The sequence below is a fragment of the Equus przewalskii genome, chromosome 3 (assembly GCF_037783145.1).
Source record: "Equus przewalskii isolate Varuska chromosome 3, EquPr2, whole genome shotgun sequence".
Classification (NCBI taxonomy): Eukaryota; Metazoa; Chordata; class Mammalia; order Perissodactyla; family Equidae; genus Equus; species Equus przewalskii.
The window spans coordinates 79,368,316-79,383,096 of NC_091833.1; the positions used below are offsets into that span (position 1 = coordinate 79,368,316).

The 14,781-nt window shown below is 42.9% G+C and overlaps 1 protein-coding gene across 1 annotated transcript in view; it reads left to right on the forward strand.

The window, feature by feature from the left end:
* The window catches only part of USP46 (ubiquitin specific peptidase 46), a 65,591-nt gene extending 51,916 nt beyond the window's left edge, over positions 1-13,675 (forward strand). The window contains exons 6-9 of the mRNA XM_008516310.2: positions 1,279-1,362; positions 3,566-3,763; positions 7,124-7,202; positions 8,070-13,675. Coding sequence (XP_008514532.2) covers positions 1,279-1,362; positions 3,566-3,763; positions 7,124-7,202; positions 8,070-8,171 — 463 coding nt within the window. The 3' untranslated portion in view covers positions 8,172-13,675. The remainder of the gene's footprint in view (positions 1-1,278; positions 1,363-3,565; positions 3,764-7,123; positions 7,203-8,069) is intronic.
* Positions 13,676-14,781: the final 1,106 nt, after the last annotated feature.

Genomic DNA, 14,781 nt, shown 5'->3' on the forward strand with positions numbered 1-14,781 from the left:
GGCTGGTGTGGCTAGAGCAGAGTGAAGGAGATGGGGTCAGAAGAGAATTCAGAGGTATGGGGGTGGACGGCCTATCGGCCATGGCAATGAATTTGGATTTTATTCCAAAGTGCACTGAGGAACCATTGGTGGGTTTTAGGCAGGGGACTCAATTGTGTGAACTGATTTACATTTAACCTGCACTGAACACTAAATGTTGTCAGTGGCTCATTTGCATGTGTCTGTTAGACTGTGAGCTGTGTGAGGGCAGGTACTCTGCGAATCCCCAGCACGGAGCCCAGAGTACTCTCAGTAATTGTTTGAGATTTAATGAATGGACAATTTATATTTTATTTTGATAAGCTCTGTTCAAGTGGTAGAGTCATTAACACCGTCAAAATAACATTTTCTATTTAATAAAATCTGATCATTCCGATGCCGGGACATTCCCTATGAATAAGGAAATGTCACAGACCTTTTCGAGACTCCAGGGTATTCTTATATTCTGGATGTTCCCTTCAGCCTTTGAAGCAGTACGACAGGAATGCTAAGTGGAATCTCAGTGACTGGAAAAGAAGGAAAAGCCATGACATTTAAAAAATGAAAACCCTAAGTAGTACAGTAACACCTCACCCAAGGCGAATGCAGATAGAACATCACAGTGGCATTTGTTCTCAAAAGGAGCAGGCTCAAGTTCTTACCTTCCGGGGTGCGGGGAGGTGGGGAGCGGGGCAGCGCTGGTGGTTGGTAGGAAGTAGTCGTCTCCTGATAATTTGGGACTTCCTTAGTTCAAGATAAGGGCAGTTGTGTGTGGTTTAAATTTCACTGTCTTAACGTTTATGCTCTTTGAAAATGGAGACCACCTGATTCACGCTATTTTTCATTAACTGACAATAATGTCACGTCGCGTTTTTGTGATTTTTTTGGACTCAACTTATAGTGTAATGGTGGGCTTTTACTATAGTTACTATTTTTCTATGATAATTTTTAATCTCCAGTGTACAGCTGTTCTCTGTTAAACTCTGATTTTTCCTGGCTCAGTTGCAAACCCTAGTTCAGATCTAGCTGTGTCCATTAAGTAAAGCTGTGCTTGAAAATCTCTCATGGTGGGCTTGTCACCCGGTCCTGTGGATGTGCGCTGATGGCATCGGAGCACTGGCTCGTAAGAAAGCTCTTTTGCCATTACTTCTTTCTGCACATTCACTTAAAAATTACCCTACAGGTAATAAAGGACTTAGAACATGGTATACCAAGTGCCTTTTGGACTTGTTTTTAAGTTGAAAATATTTTCCTCTGCAGAGACTTCAGCAACACGGAAACACTGTGTAGTGAACAGAAGTATTATTGTGAAACGTGCTGCAGCAAACAGGAGGCCCAGAAGAGGTATGTGAAGTGTCGCGCGGGAGGGTGGCCGTGTGCCTTGAGAAGGAACCAGACTGTGGCGTCTGACAGATCTGATTTTCAATCCCAGTTCCACGGGCTCCTAGCCGGGTAGCCTTGGGGAGTCAGTCACCTTCCTCACTGGAAAAACTGGGATAGGGACGCCATCCTCAGAGGCTGTGCACTCATCTGATCGTTTGCTCATTTGTTTATCTGTTCGTTCATTCATTCATTCAACGAATATTTATCGAGTGCTACTATGTATGTGCCAGGTACTCTGCTGGGTAAACAAGTGGTGATCAGTATAATCTCTGTCCTTTTGGGAATAAGGGCAAGTTATAAAAAGAACTTAGCATAGTATGTAATGCATAGTGGTCACTCAATAAGATTGATAGTATTGCTTAAGCATTGGAACTTCTTACTTAGAAGACATAGAGGTTAAAAAAATTAATCATTTAGTAAGGAATCATAAAGAAATCAATTAAATATCAGTTATATGGAGAGGCAATAAGGAAATTATCACACTCTGAATTGAACTAGGACCCAAGGTTACCCATCTTTTTACCAGCACAAGCCACTTTCAACTCTTGGACAGTCTGAGAGAAGCAGTGATTCCCTGTTATCTATCCCCAGAAGCCAAGAAAGTTGACATTTTGATTATCCTGTGCAGCCTTCCTGTGGGTTGGCTTTGCCCGGCGCACGGCTGTGGCATGGTCAGGGTAACTCACGGTTCTCATTACTGCTGTCTAAAACCCTCGGGTCTAGAGCCGAGGCTGAAATCATTTCTCTGCCCAGCGTCCCAGCCCTTTGCCCCCAGACATGCACGTTTTTCCTTGCTGCATCCAAACTTATGAAAGGTTAGTCGTGTGGCAGACGGGATGGAGGTGGGACGCAGTTACCTTTCGTTAGTGGTCAGGGGAGCTCACTTGCCTCTGCTCCCATCGCATACTCTGAATCTGCCTAAGGTGGGGCCCAGGTCTTCCTGTGTGACATGAGGTGTTTTCTGTTCTAGGCTGGAGGTTTTGTTTTTTGGGATTTTTTTTCCCCCTGGAGGTTTTAGACCTTAAAATGGCGCATGTTCCTGTAAAATACACGGTTCCCTATAAATCTTATCTTCCTGCTGATGTGGTTATTTTGCTTATTTTTACGAACAGGGTTTTACCTCAATAGATTCCTGCAAAATATTGTCTTAAAATTTGTCCCTTTCAAATAACATGCATTTAAAATAGGTGCACACTGAACAGCATTTACACTAATTCAGGGCATTCACAGAATGGGGGTCCTGGAGGGCAACCAGAAGATCCTCTGTTCTGGCAGAATTATCTACGTAAACTGTTGTCTTTGTGACTTTTGACTGAGGAGTATTAATGGTCATCTAGTGAAAAAAGCTTCCTGTGTCTATGTAAGTTTGGGAAATGCTGCATCAAACAAAAGAGAACAGTTCTTTTACTCTGGGATTTCTCAGAACCTTCCACATGTGAAAGAGCAGGGAGGAGCTTGAGAATAGAAAGTAGCCATGTCCAAACTTGGCCATGGAAACGCCCCACCTATTAACATCTCCAGTGCTGTAATAGCCCAGCTTGGGAAGTGTAGCCCTAAGCCAGCCCCTGTGTTTTGTAAATGAGGAAACTGAGAGCTGGAAAAGGGAAGTGACTTGCTCAAGAGCACAAGAGCAAGGAGTGAGAGGGGCCCAGCATGCTTGGCTTCCTGGTGGCCGGTGGTGTGCAGCGTCTGCCCATCCGTACCAGTCCTCAGAACCTGCAAGTCCAGCCCATGCCCTTCTGCTTGTCCTCTCCCCAACCTCCTTTTCTCAAAAGCTATTACCCCTCGTCTCCATTATCTCTGGGTGGGGGGTGGGCGGGGTGATTGTTCAAATATTGTTCCTTCCTGGGAGGCAGAGGGCAGTGACAGAGAGCAATCACACATTATATTTTTATTGGTACAAAATTCTGGAATGTCTGCTTTGACCAAACAGAAACTAGCTGTCATGCTCTTCTCTCACTACCTATGCCCCAGTTAGCCAAGAATGTAGGATGAAAGTCAGTGCTACGTAAGCGAGCATGCTTTTATTCTTGCAAGTAGTTTGGTTATTTGCTGATTTGAAGCTTGTTAGCCCCCTCCTGCTCTTTATTTGTGTAGGCAGCAGTGTATTCCGTTTCCCTAACACGTGCTGGGTACAACTGATTTTTATTTCGTGGTTTCTTAGGATGAGAGTCAAAAAGCTGCCCATGATTTTGGCCCTGCACCTAAAGCGGTTCAAGTACATGGAGCAGCTGCACAGGTACACCAAGCTGTCCTACCGAGTGGTCTTCCCCCTGGAACTCCGGCTCTTCAACACCTCCAGCGATGCGGTGAACCTGGACCGCATGTACGACCTGGTCGCGGTGGTGGTTCACTGCGGCAGGTACGGGCAGGCGGCGAAGCGGGTGCCCATGACAAGTGTGAGGTTTTCCCTGTGCTGAAATGGGCCGAGTGGCTCCCTTCCTGGGCTGTGAGACTCCGTAATAATGGTACTTTGGGGAATCTTCCAAGCTCTTGTTTATTTATCATCTCAAAATTATTCCAAACACCCCTACGTACACATAGAAAATAAAATAAAATCATTTATTTTAATTATTTATTAAAATAATAAATCTGTGTTGGATATAAGTGGTGCTTAGGAAGAGTTTGAAATAAGATGGAGAAATAAATATTTATGTATGATTGTAATTTTCAGAAAGCCAGGTGACATGTATAGTATGATCTCAAAAGTATTTTAAGATGTAGGAATAAAGGCTGGAAGCAGTAGGTCAAATTTAATAATTTTTTGGCATCTTCACTGATTAAATATGTACTCTTAAAAAATATTCTTTATGCAGTTTTCAGTCTTTCCCCAACATTCTGTAATAAGTACGTAATCAGAAGACAGAGGGTAAGAGAAAGAAGTCCCTCAGATGTGGAGAAGCAAAGCATTTTGCTGACAGTCCTTTGAGCAAATATTTTCTATTCTATTATTTGGTCTCTGCATGGAAAGGTCTATTGGAAATTCCTGTTCGTTATCCTCTGCTCGAGTGGGATGGGGTATGTCCTGTCCCTGAGACAGCACCGATTCCCCTGCCCTCGTGGGTACTGGGTTGGGGCCTGTCGCAGAGCAGGCGTCTTCCTCTCCCTCTGCCTGGACCGGCTTGTGGTGAACAGACCATTACCAGGAGGACGCGTGGTTCCACGTGGAGGAAAGGACTCATTCATTTTTTGCCCTGTCCTGGGGTGGATGGTGTCAGAAACTGTAACTTCACGTCGTCAGCCACCTGTGTTTTGTCTTGTGCATATTAACTTTGTCACCAGCTGTTTTCTTACATTCTCAGGAAGTTATATTTATCGGCCAGTATAAGCCAGCTTTGTGTTTTTTCCCTGAAGGATAGTCTATCAGTTATTCTTTTAAAGAACACAGGGGTCCAGCGATCCGGAAACTAGCTGTGAACACTGGGTAGGAGCCCACGGCAGGGGTCAGGAGGAGGTGTGGGGGCAGGCAGAGCCTGGCACCTGGAGGGCGTCGTGGCCGAGGTGGGTGGGAGGGGGTGTAGACAGGGGATGGGGAAGCAGAAGTGCTCAGATGTGTAGGGTGTGCTCGGGTTTCAGTATGGATCTCTAATCCCTGGGAGCACTGTGAGGCAAGGCGGAGACCCGTTTAGGGGAGCTGGGGGATGAGTAGGGGGTTGGGTTCTGGACTCGTCAGTTTCTGTAATAGGGGCACGGGGTCAGAGCAGCCCAGTCAGTGAGGGCGAGTTGGTGCTGGGTCACGCATGTTACTAACTAGCATTCCTTAAATTCCTCCCACTAGAGACTGGATTGTTCTCATACACAGAGCGGGGCTGGGCTGGCCTACGGGCTGGGATAAGGTATCTTCGGCTGTGGGCACTGGGAAGCTCTGAGGTCGGGAAGCCGAGCCCATCCCCTCCATGGCCTGGCCCACATTTGCTGAGGATGCACAGCCTCCTTCGTTGATTTCTCCTGCAAGTATTTTTTGAACCCTTGTTTCCTGGGTTCTGTGGCAGGATCTGAAAGTACGGCAGTGAACGAGACACAGGAGCCCTGCCCCCCGTGAATCTAGGATCTAGTGGGAAAGATAATTAACAAGTAAACACACCAGCCTGCCACCGCCAACAACAAACCAACCACTGCAAAATAATTTATGGTTTTGATTAGTGCTGAGGAAGGAATGGGCGATGAGAGAGCAATGGGAGGTATGTCTTCAGGGAAGGTGATGGGCAAAGACTTATCTGCCCAGGTGATACTTGAGCTGAGGCCTAAGGGGTAAAATGGGCCAAACATGTGAAGAGTAGGGGAGGATTGTTTCAGGTGGAGTCATGGCAAGTGTGGAGGCCCCAGACGCGAAGGGGTGGAGTGTGTGAAAAGAGGAGACCTATGGGCTGGAGCTCAGAGGGAGGGGAAAGAAGGGTTGGCTGGGGTTGGAGAAAGGCAAGGACACATCATGTGGGTCATCTCGCATTTAAAGCAAACAAAAAAGGGGAAATTTGGCTTTTCAGCTTTAATGGTGCATTGAAAAAAAACCAAAACAAAACTCGAGATCTAGGATTAAAAATCTCCTCACTTGTGCAAATATAACTACATGGTAACAGCGGTTCAGTTGCTCTTTCTCCTTTTTTCCATACTGTTTTTATTTTTCTACTTGTTATTATATGTTATGGTTTAACATCTTTCTGAAATGAAATCAGATCATGTCACTCCTCACAATCCCTCAGGGTCTGGCTGGCTCACGCACAGCAAAGTCCAAAATCTTAACCATGATAATATGCCATTCCCCGCCAGTCTGGCACCCCCCTCCCCCTGCCCCCTGGCTGACTGGGCTCTGGCTTCCTTGCTGTTCCATGGACATACCAAGAGCTACCCCCCCTCCCCTAAGACCTTTGTGCTTGCTACTACCTATTCCTGAAACTCCCATCATAGTCACATGGCTTATCAGGCCCCCCTCCCACCCTCCCTTCTTTCAGGGAAATTTCCTTCTGCTCAAATCTCATGTTATCAGAGAGGTCGTCTTTCACCCCTTCGTGTCAAATAGTACCTTCCCTGTGTCACTCACTATCCCCTTACTCTGCTTTATTCTTCTTCATGGCCCTTACCACCACTTGGATTATACTTATATTTTAGTTTGTTTATTGCCTATCAAACCCTCACCCCAAGGAAGTGGGGCCTTTGTTTGGTTCACTGCTTTTTTGCCTGACCAGTCAGAATAGGGTCTGACACATCACAGGTATACAGTAATTACTTGTTAATATTAGTTGAATTTGAATGTCTGTTTTCCCTCCTGGGTTGTGAGTCCTTAGAAGACAGATGTTTTATTCATCGTTGCATTCCGTTGTACCCAGCACAGCTGGCACCTGGCTGTCCTCCGTAAATTGTGGGCAAACAATTGTGGACGCAGACATGACCTATAGCAAGTTCTCTGTCCTGATCATAGAGTTTTTTCTAGGAAATCACTGCTTAGAAAGAGTTACCTAGAGTTTTGTAAAGAAATAAGTGTGGAGCCAGCCCTGATGGCCTAGTGGGTAAAGTTCCACACTCTCACCGCTTCGGCCATCTGGGTTCGTTTCCCCATCTCGGGACCATACCACCTGCCTGTTGGTTGCCACGCTGTGGCGGCAGCTCACAAAAAAGCACTGGAAGAGCTTACCGCTAGGATACACAACCATGCACTGGGGTTTTGAGGGGCAAAAAAAGAAGTAAGTGTTCACGTGGTAACTTGCTTTTGTCTGCTCTTTTCCAGTGGTCCAAATCGTGGGCATTATATTACTATTGTGAAAAGTCATGGCTTCTGGCTTCTGTTTGATGATGACATTGTAGAGGTGGGTATGCAGATGATCCTACACTAGGGGTAGGGCAGAGACAGAATTTGGGGGGATGTGTATGTGTGGACATTTTCTAAACTAGGCCTGTTTTCCCATAATCTGACTTGGAAACAACTTAGATTTCTTTCAGAACTAAACCCTGCCGCTCCCCATTCTCAATAGGAAAGGAAAAGGGATGTGAGCATGGACTTATTAATGCTGTGTTCTCGTTAAGTTAACTGACCAGCCACACACGTGGGATCTCTATGCCACCATAAATTATATGTAACTCCTGTTTTCTACTGTGATGAAAGCCCTCTCTGATACAGACCAAATAATAAACTTTGAAGTTCTATCAAAATTATTTCATTATACCAAATTCTTCTTGTATTGATTATTATTTAAAAATGTTTTTTTCCAGTCTCTTGGACCTGGAAATCTTTATATTACATTAAAGTATTCCATGTATTGATTTTGTTGTAAAGGAACGCTAGCTGGAGAGAATTCCACACGCAAAGACACGGTCTATTTTAGCCCACGAGGGTAACACTGAAGGGAGTGAACTCTGATGGCCTGAGAGAATTAAGGTTATTCCCAAGACCCCCCCGTTTACCGTTTGGAAGACAGAAGTCCTGGCTTCTTCAAAGAGTGCCCACGTATGGTTGCTGATAAATTAGAGGGTGGCTTTCTTCCCCAGCGATGTGGAATTCATGTAGTAATCTCCCTCTTTCAAGTCTGTGGAATTCTCTGTTTGCTGTTGAAATTCCCAGTTGTGATTTTATAACAGTGTGTCTTACATTTTCTCGTGCATTACATTAGTTTTTCTTTCCTTCTCCCAGTAATCATGTTGAACAATTGTATTGTTTTATTTCTCTTTTATTGCAGAAAATAGATGCCCAAGCTATTGAAGAATTCTATGGCCTGACATCAGATATATCAAAAAATTCAGAATCTGGATATATTTTATTCTATCAGTCAAGAGAATAACTTAAAGAACCGTGGGACTAACTCAAGTGGGGGAAAATATTCAAAGCACTATTCTCTGGTTTCTCTGCAGACTTTCTTCTTCCCCAGCAGCCCGCCAGTGGTATTACCCTGAGTCTCAGTGGTCTGGCTGTGTTAGACACTCTCCCCTTGTTTTTTTACATACAGCACTACTTGTGGTCTTATTTTAGTCTGAGTAGAGTTAACTGCAATCAGATTGTAGTAAGATTTATATTAATAACAGTTGCTAATTTTAGGATTGGGTAAATGCTGTGCCACTGGCTGAATTAGAATGACATTTCCTCCGAATGTCTACAGTCTATTTGGGGTCTTTGCTAAACTTCCTAAATGGCTCCCGGGGTCTCCTTTCAATGCATTCCTTTAAGTTGCCCCTGGAAACGTTGCGACCCACTTTTAGCTTCTCTGCCTCTCTTCTGACCGAAGGACAGAAAAATTGGATGGATCTTCCCCTTTTAGGGCTGCAATTATAGCTTTAAGTTTGTGCAAGTGAAAATGTTTAAACGTGAGTAACCTCGATGCTAAAATCATCCTCCCAGTGGAACAGGGTGAAGAAAAGCTGTTCATGGTGGCCAGCATCTGCCCGGGGGCTGTGCTTGCGTTGCTGTTAGAATTCCAGGGGCTCAGAAGGTGTGGAGCTCAGGGCAGGCAAAGCCAAGAGGAGGAGGCTTTTGTGGACAGTGAAAAGTTACCTTTCTTACCTTTCTACCAAAACCAAGTTTCAGGAAAATAACTCTATGCTGTTTGTTTTTAGTGATACTTTTTTTCTGTCAGGTTGTGTGAGTTGTATCTATCCTTTATCTGGCACTGCTAAGCTTTCCAGGGTATCTTTGCAATCCTGCTGGTGTTTCGCAGTCTGTGGTCCCAGGACTGCAACACCACGGTGACGCCTGCAGCACAGCTCTCCTTAGCCAGTCAGTACCAGCAGCATTGTTTTTCAGGAAGAACAAAGGCACTGTACCTTTACTACCATCAGCCACGTTGTACAACTGTTCACTTTTTAACATTTCAGCCTGTTTACTGAGGCACTGGCAAGTCCCAGGACGAATATGGAACCTTTCCTAGAAGGAATACTGGAGTTAGCTGGGTGTGAAGGTGGGTCAAAGGAAGTGTCAGTGGGCAGGTGGAGGAATGAACAAAATGGCAGCGTTTCTTTGGCTCAGACTCCTAGGATGCTTGACAAGACGGAGTTTTTTGGAAGAACCTCATCTCACCATAGTTACTTTTACTTTTTTCACTTTTGTTATATATGTATTTATTAGATCATTGAATATTGGTACCTTTTATTAAAAGGGTCAATTTGATGTTTTGCCATTGAGCTGGTTTTTGGTTTCCTACAAATACTATGAGTCTAGCTCTTGGCTTCCTTTGGGAGGTCAGTTGATTTCCATACACTATAATATACTGTGAACATGTTATTTTGTTACCTAGTAAATCAGCGAATGAACATGCAAACATTTGGCATAATGTGAACTAAAACTGAAATTGAAAACGTTAATGGCCATTTTGCAACAATTAAGAGCATAGCACTTTATCTAGATGAAAACTGGATTTCTTATCTTTGAAATATCTTGAACTGTTTATTGCTCAGAACTTAAATAAGCATGCCAACGCTCATTCGTTCATGCTTGAAGTGAAATGTTTTACTTTTCACTGGAGAAGACAAAAACAGGGTGATCTTCACGTTATTGTTTTATACAAGTGACGAAAATATACCTTGCCTTGTTTAGAGGCGAATTCATATTTATAAATACTTTGTCTTTTTTTCCTCCATGAAACATATGCAGTAATCACTTACCTGGAAAGTGAGTTTTTATTCTGTTTAAGGAGAGACACTTTCCAACTGAGGGTGATTGATATAGGGAACTGTTTGTACTATATATAACCCATATATTTAACTGCAGGTTGCAAAGTTTAAAAAAATGATGGTTGATCTCTAATATATTTGGAAATTAAAAAAACTATTAAAATTATCTTTGAAGTGACTCTTGAAGCTAATTTATTAGGAAAAAAAGTTTCAATTGGAAGCCTGTAGAATTAATATCTAAATGCTAAATCATAAATTCAGGACATTTTCTTTTTCCTTTGGATGCACAAAGAAAGAGTTTTTCCCACTAACTTAACTGAAATAATTCTTTTTAATAGAAAGGGTCAGTTAAAATTCAGTATTCATGGATAGATTTTTGGAATAAAAAAATAAGTATGAAAGATAATGCAAAGACATTAAAGTGTCATGCAGGAAAAGAAGATGGGGAAAAGACCAAAACATACTCACCCACCAACCCTCCATCAGTTTTTCAAACTTCAGAGTTATCTGGTCGTTTCTTCCCTCTTCCTCTTCAATAAATGAAACAAACACTAGGCAGCTACATTTCCCCCCCCCAATCATTTCACTTTATGTAAAGACAGTAGCAAACACTTTTTAATTTTTCATCCCTCCTTCATCGTGTAAAGCAGAGAATGGCTGGGATGTGTGAGACCCTTCTGAGGTCAGTGATAGCACAAGAGCGCAGCAATATTCCCTCAAACGGCCAGGGTTTTTGCGTGTCGTTTTCTGGCAGGAGTGAGTAGGCCTGCTGTATTTCTTTTAACTGCTGGGTGTTTTAAAATAAGTTAAGTGTTTTACACTTAAAAAAGAGAAGAAATGTTTGCTTTATTGGTTACTTACTAGTTTAGCATCTTGATTATGGTACAGTATGCTAAAAAGTCATTTGTTTAAAAGTAAATTTCGGTAAAATGCTGATATCAGTCCTGTTGTGTTGATGCCTTTTCCTTTCTGAGGCACCACAAAGTGGACTGGTTTGAAGAGAGCCAAGGAACAAACGAGAAGGTGTTGGCTTGAATAGGAAGCCAGTCATGTTTGGTTTTATGGCTTCATATATTTTGGATTTCAGATGAAATGGGGGAAAAAAAATGACAGAAATGGTCCCTATGCGTTTATTTTCATGGGTACCCTTAATTTCATGGGCATGCCTAACAATGAACTGTGTTCTAACTGGAGCTTAGGGCTTATTTTAGATATTGGAGTGTAGCTTTATTACAGATGGGTTTTATCTTTAAACATTGCATTCTGATCAACTTTGTATATTCATATGTATTGAAATGTTGTGCACTAAATGTTTTGCCCTCGTTTGCTATTATATGGTCAAGGCATTTATCAGCACTATTGTGATTAACTCATGTAAATGGCATGGGTCGGGGAAAATTATTTCCTACTTTTCTGCCTATTAAATTTCTGTTTTCCAGTATTACATTAATTTATTTTTGGCTTCCATTTTTGTATAAGCAAAATAGTTACTGTATTTGTGTGGCATTCATTTGACTGTGTTGCTAAAAAGAAAATTTAGTTTTTATTTGAAATAATTTGTACCTTAATTTTTTTTAATGTAACCAATTCAAGCACTTTAAGCAATAATGTCAATCTTGTGAAATTTCAATCAGTTTAACACCCTGCCTCTAAAATTGTTTGCAAAAAAGTAAATAAATAAAATAGGAATTCTCTTCCTAGGGAATTATATCCGAGTAATGTTACACACATGGACTTAAAATCCTTTTTATAAAATGGGAGTCATTGGCAAGTCTCATGTCCAGGTAATCGTTCCATACTTAGTTTTGAAGCGGTGGAATGTAAGGGACATTCTGGTCATTGTTAACATGCAAAGACAGTACTACTGTCAAGGTTGACAAAGTCAGTGTTCTGGAGGTAACTTGCCACTTTTTGAGTGAAAAAGATCAACAGGATTAATCCAGAAACCTATATCTGGGGAATAGCAAATTGAGAGTATCAGTGAAAAAAAAATTAGGGGTAGGTAACTTAGGCATCACAATGAGTTGCTTAGCTGGGACTTGGCATATAAAATCTCTTTTACCAGTTATGAAATAAAAGATCCATTTCCAAAATGAGGAAGTGGCTTCCAGTGCTGCGATCCCGTCGGCATCTGGTTTCTAAGTAGGAGTAGGAGTACGGTCCTGGCCCTGGGGTACGGACAGCCATCCCCAGGCTGCTGGGTGGTTTCTGAGCTGTGAGGACTCCCAACAGGGGGCCAGGTGCAGGTGCATGTCCTGTGGTCTCAGAGTGTGGCCTCCCAGGGCTGACACTCAACTTGCTGTTAACATGCCTAAGGGTTTTTTTTTCCCCACCCAGTCACTTCGGGGGGTCCGTGTGTGGGCACAAGATTGTCATCTGAATACTTTTGTCTGGGCCCAATTATGGGAATAAAATCCCACAGCCCAAGAGTCAGGCAGTGTGCCTTTAGGTCTCCCAGTTTCCCTCCATCTTCTCTGGGGGCACTTCTGTTGACCCTGACTTAGCTGGAACAGAGGCTCCTTGGGAAAGTCGCTTATATCCCCCCTGAAGGCTGTAGGAGGGGAAGACCTCAGGAAACGGTTTCTTTTCTAGGCCTCATTTTGTCCATCTGTCAAGTGGAGTTTATAGGAGAGGTCTGTCACCACCAGCAGCACACAATTTCTGGAATGAGAAATGTTCTCCATTTCTCCAAATGTCCGTCCCTCTCTGTTCATTGATACTTAACACCTTCAACAGAGAAGGAAGCCTTCCATTTCCATTACCTCGTATTTATAGGAAGATAAAAATATTTGCTAAGTAATTTTTTTTTTCCTGAGGGAGGATTTTGATTGTGGGGATGGTGCTAAAGACAGACCACTGAGACTTGTCCTAGAGATGCCGCAGGTGGAGAGATTTGGCACCTGTTATATGCTAGGGATTGTGGTAGTGGTTAGGGATAAACAGGTGAAGCAGAGAGGGTCCCTCTTCTAGTTTCTTGCCTCAGAAGAATAGTCTGTGGAAAAGAAATTTGTTGGATTGTGGGAAGAACGTGTGTGGAGGGAATTCATCACCATCATAGAGTTTGATGTTCGGCCTGGGTCTTACCGAGCAGATGGCTCTGCTTCCGGTGGGCACTGTGAGATAAAGCAGGCCGCTTCCTTTTTGTCTTGGATCCACTTCTTGAAGCCCTCTTTCCTGCCCTCCCGCTCTTCCGTGTTGCCGTAGCCTGCCTTTTAGCTCCTTGTAGGGAGGACAGAAATTTTTTAAATGAAGTGTAAATCCATTACGTTGCAGCAATGGACTCGAGCATTTGCCTCTTAATTCTCATGTCAAAAGAGCCAGAATATTGAAAGTCTTAACTGTGGATTTTATGAATCAAATATCTAAACAATCTCTTTACATTATTATCCAATAATCAGAGACTATCCAAACTTACCAAAATCAATCAGGGCATGAGAGCTCTTAAGCTATGTGACTGATAATTTTATTGGCTTAGCAACCTGTGTTCCCTTTTTTGTGTTCCCTTATGTTTTAATAGTGCTTTGAACAAAGCACGTTAGTAGCTTACAAACAAATGAATAATTACTTCGTTTTGGTTATGAGACACCAGAGTCAGAAACAACATTAGATTTTGTAAAAACGATTCCTAATTTTGTGCTCGTTTCCCACATGATGATTCATAATAAAGTATTTATTAACAATCTCGGAGGCGTCATCTTCCTGTTGTAAGTTACGTGGATGCGTTTTTATACGGGTGGTCTTAGGTGTGTGGGATTCCACAGAAACTCCTCTTGGGAAGGTTGGACACTTGAGCTGTGGGTTGAAATGCTACTTTGTTCTTACCTCCTCTTAGTCATAGGGGGTTTTCAGAAGAAAACTGAGACTTCGAGTTGACTTGGCTGGAAACAAAATAATTTGGTAGTTGGAGCCACCATTTCTATATATTTAACTAAGTCCTCCTCCTGTGGTCCCACTCAACTGCATTTGTATTTTGGAGCCTCTCCTAGTTGACCTTGCCTGAGAGAACATTCTGTGCTGAGACAACTGAAAATAAACACCAGAAAAATTTTAAGAGTGAGCCCTCATACCTCGTGCAGCAGCTGAGTCTCTTTACTCAAGAGCTTTTCTCCAGGTTGAGAATTGCCTGTTTCCCATGCTGTAGGATAGATTTTTTTTTTTGATGAGGAAGATTGGCACTGAGCTAACATCTGTGCCAATCCTCCCCCTTCTTTTTCCTCCCCCAAGCCCCAGGGCACAGTTGTATGTCCTAGTTGTGAGTCATTCTAGTTCTATATGGGATGCCACCACAGCATGGCTTAATGAGTGGTGCGTAGGTCTGCGCCCAGGATCTGAACCAGCAAACTCCAGGCTGCCAAAGCAGAGTGCACAAGCTTAACCACTACGCCACTGAGCTGGCCCCAGAAAATATTTTTTAATGGATTATGAAACCTGTGTGAAGAAGAGACTCATTCTATTGGCCTCCCCCACATTCCCACTCCCAGAATGAGTGTTTGAAACCTCTTTGAAAAGAAGTTGCTTCTGCATATTTTCCTATCACTGCACCCCAAAGCCCAGAGAACAAAACCTAAGTATAAATTGCCTAGGTGTGTTGTAGTTGCCAACTTGGGTGTTTGAGGCTTCAGCAGAAGTAGAGGTGAAGGCTGTAGAATGGAGAGGAGCCCTGTTGCTAGATGTTCATTGATTGACCTGGTGTTTTAAACTATGTCGTCTGAGCCTGTGAAGGTTTATGAAGAACAAGCTCACTGCAGAATCTGCCCTCAGATGGGAATTTTTACAGAATGTAGAAGG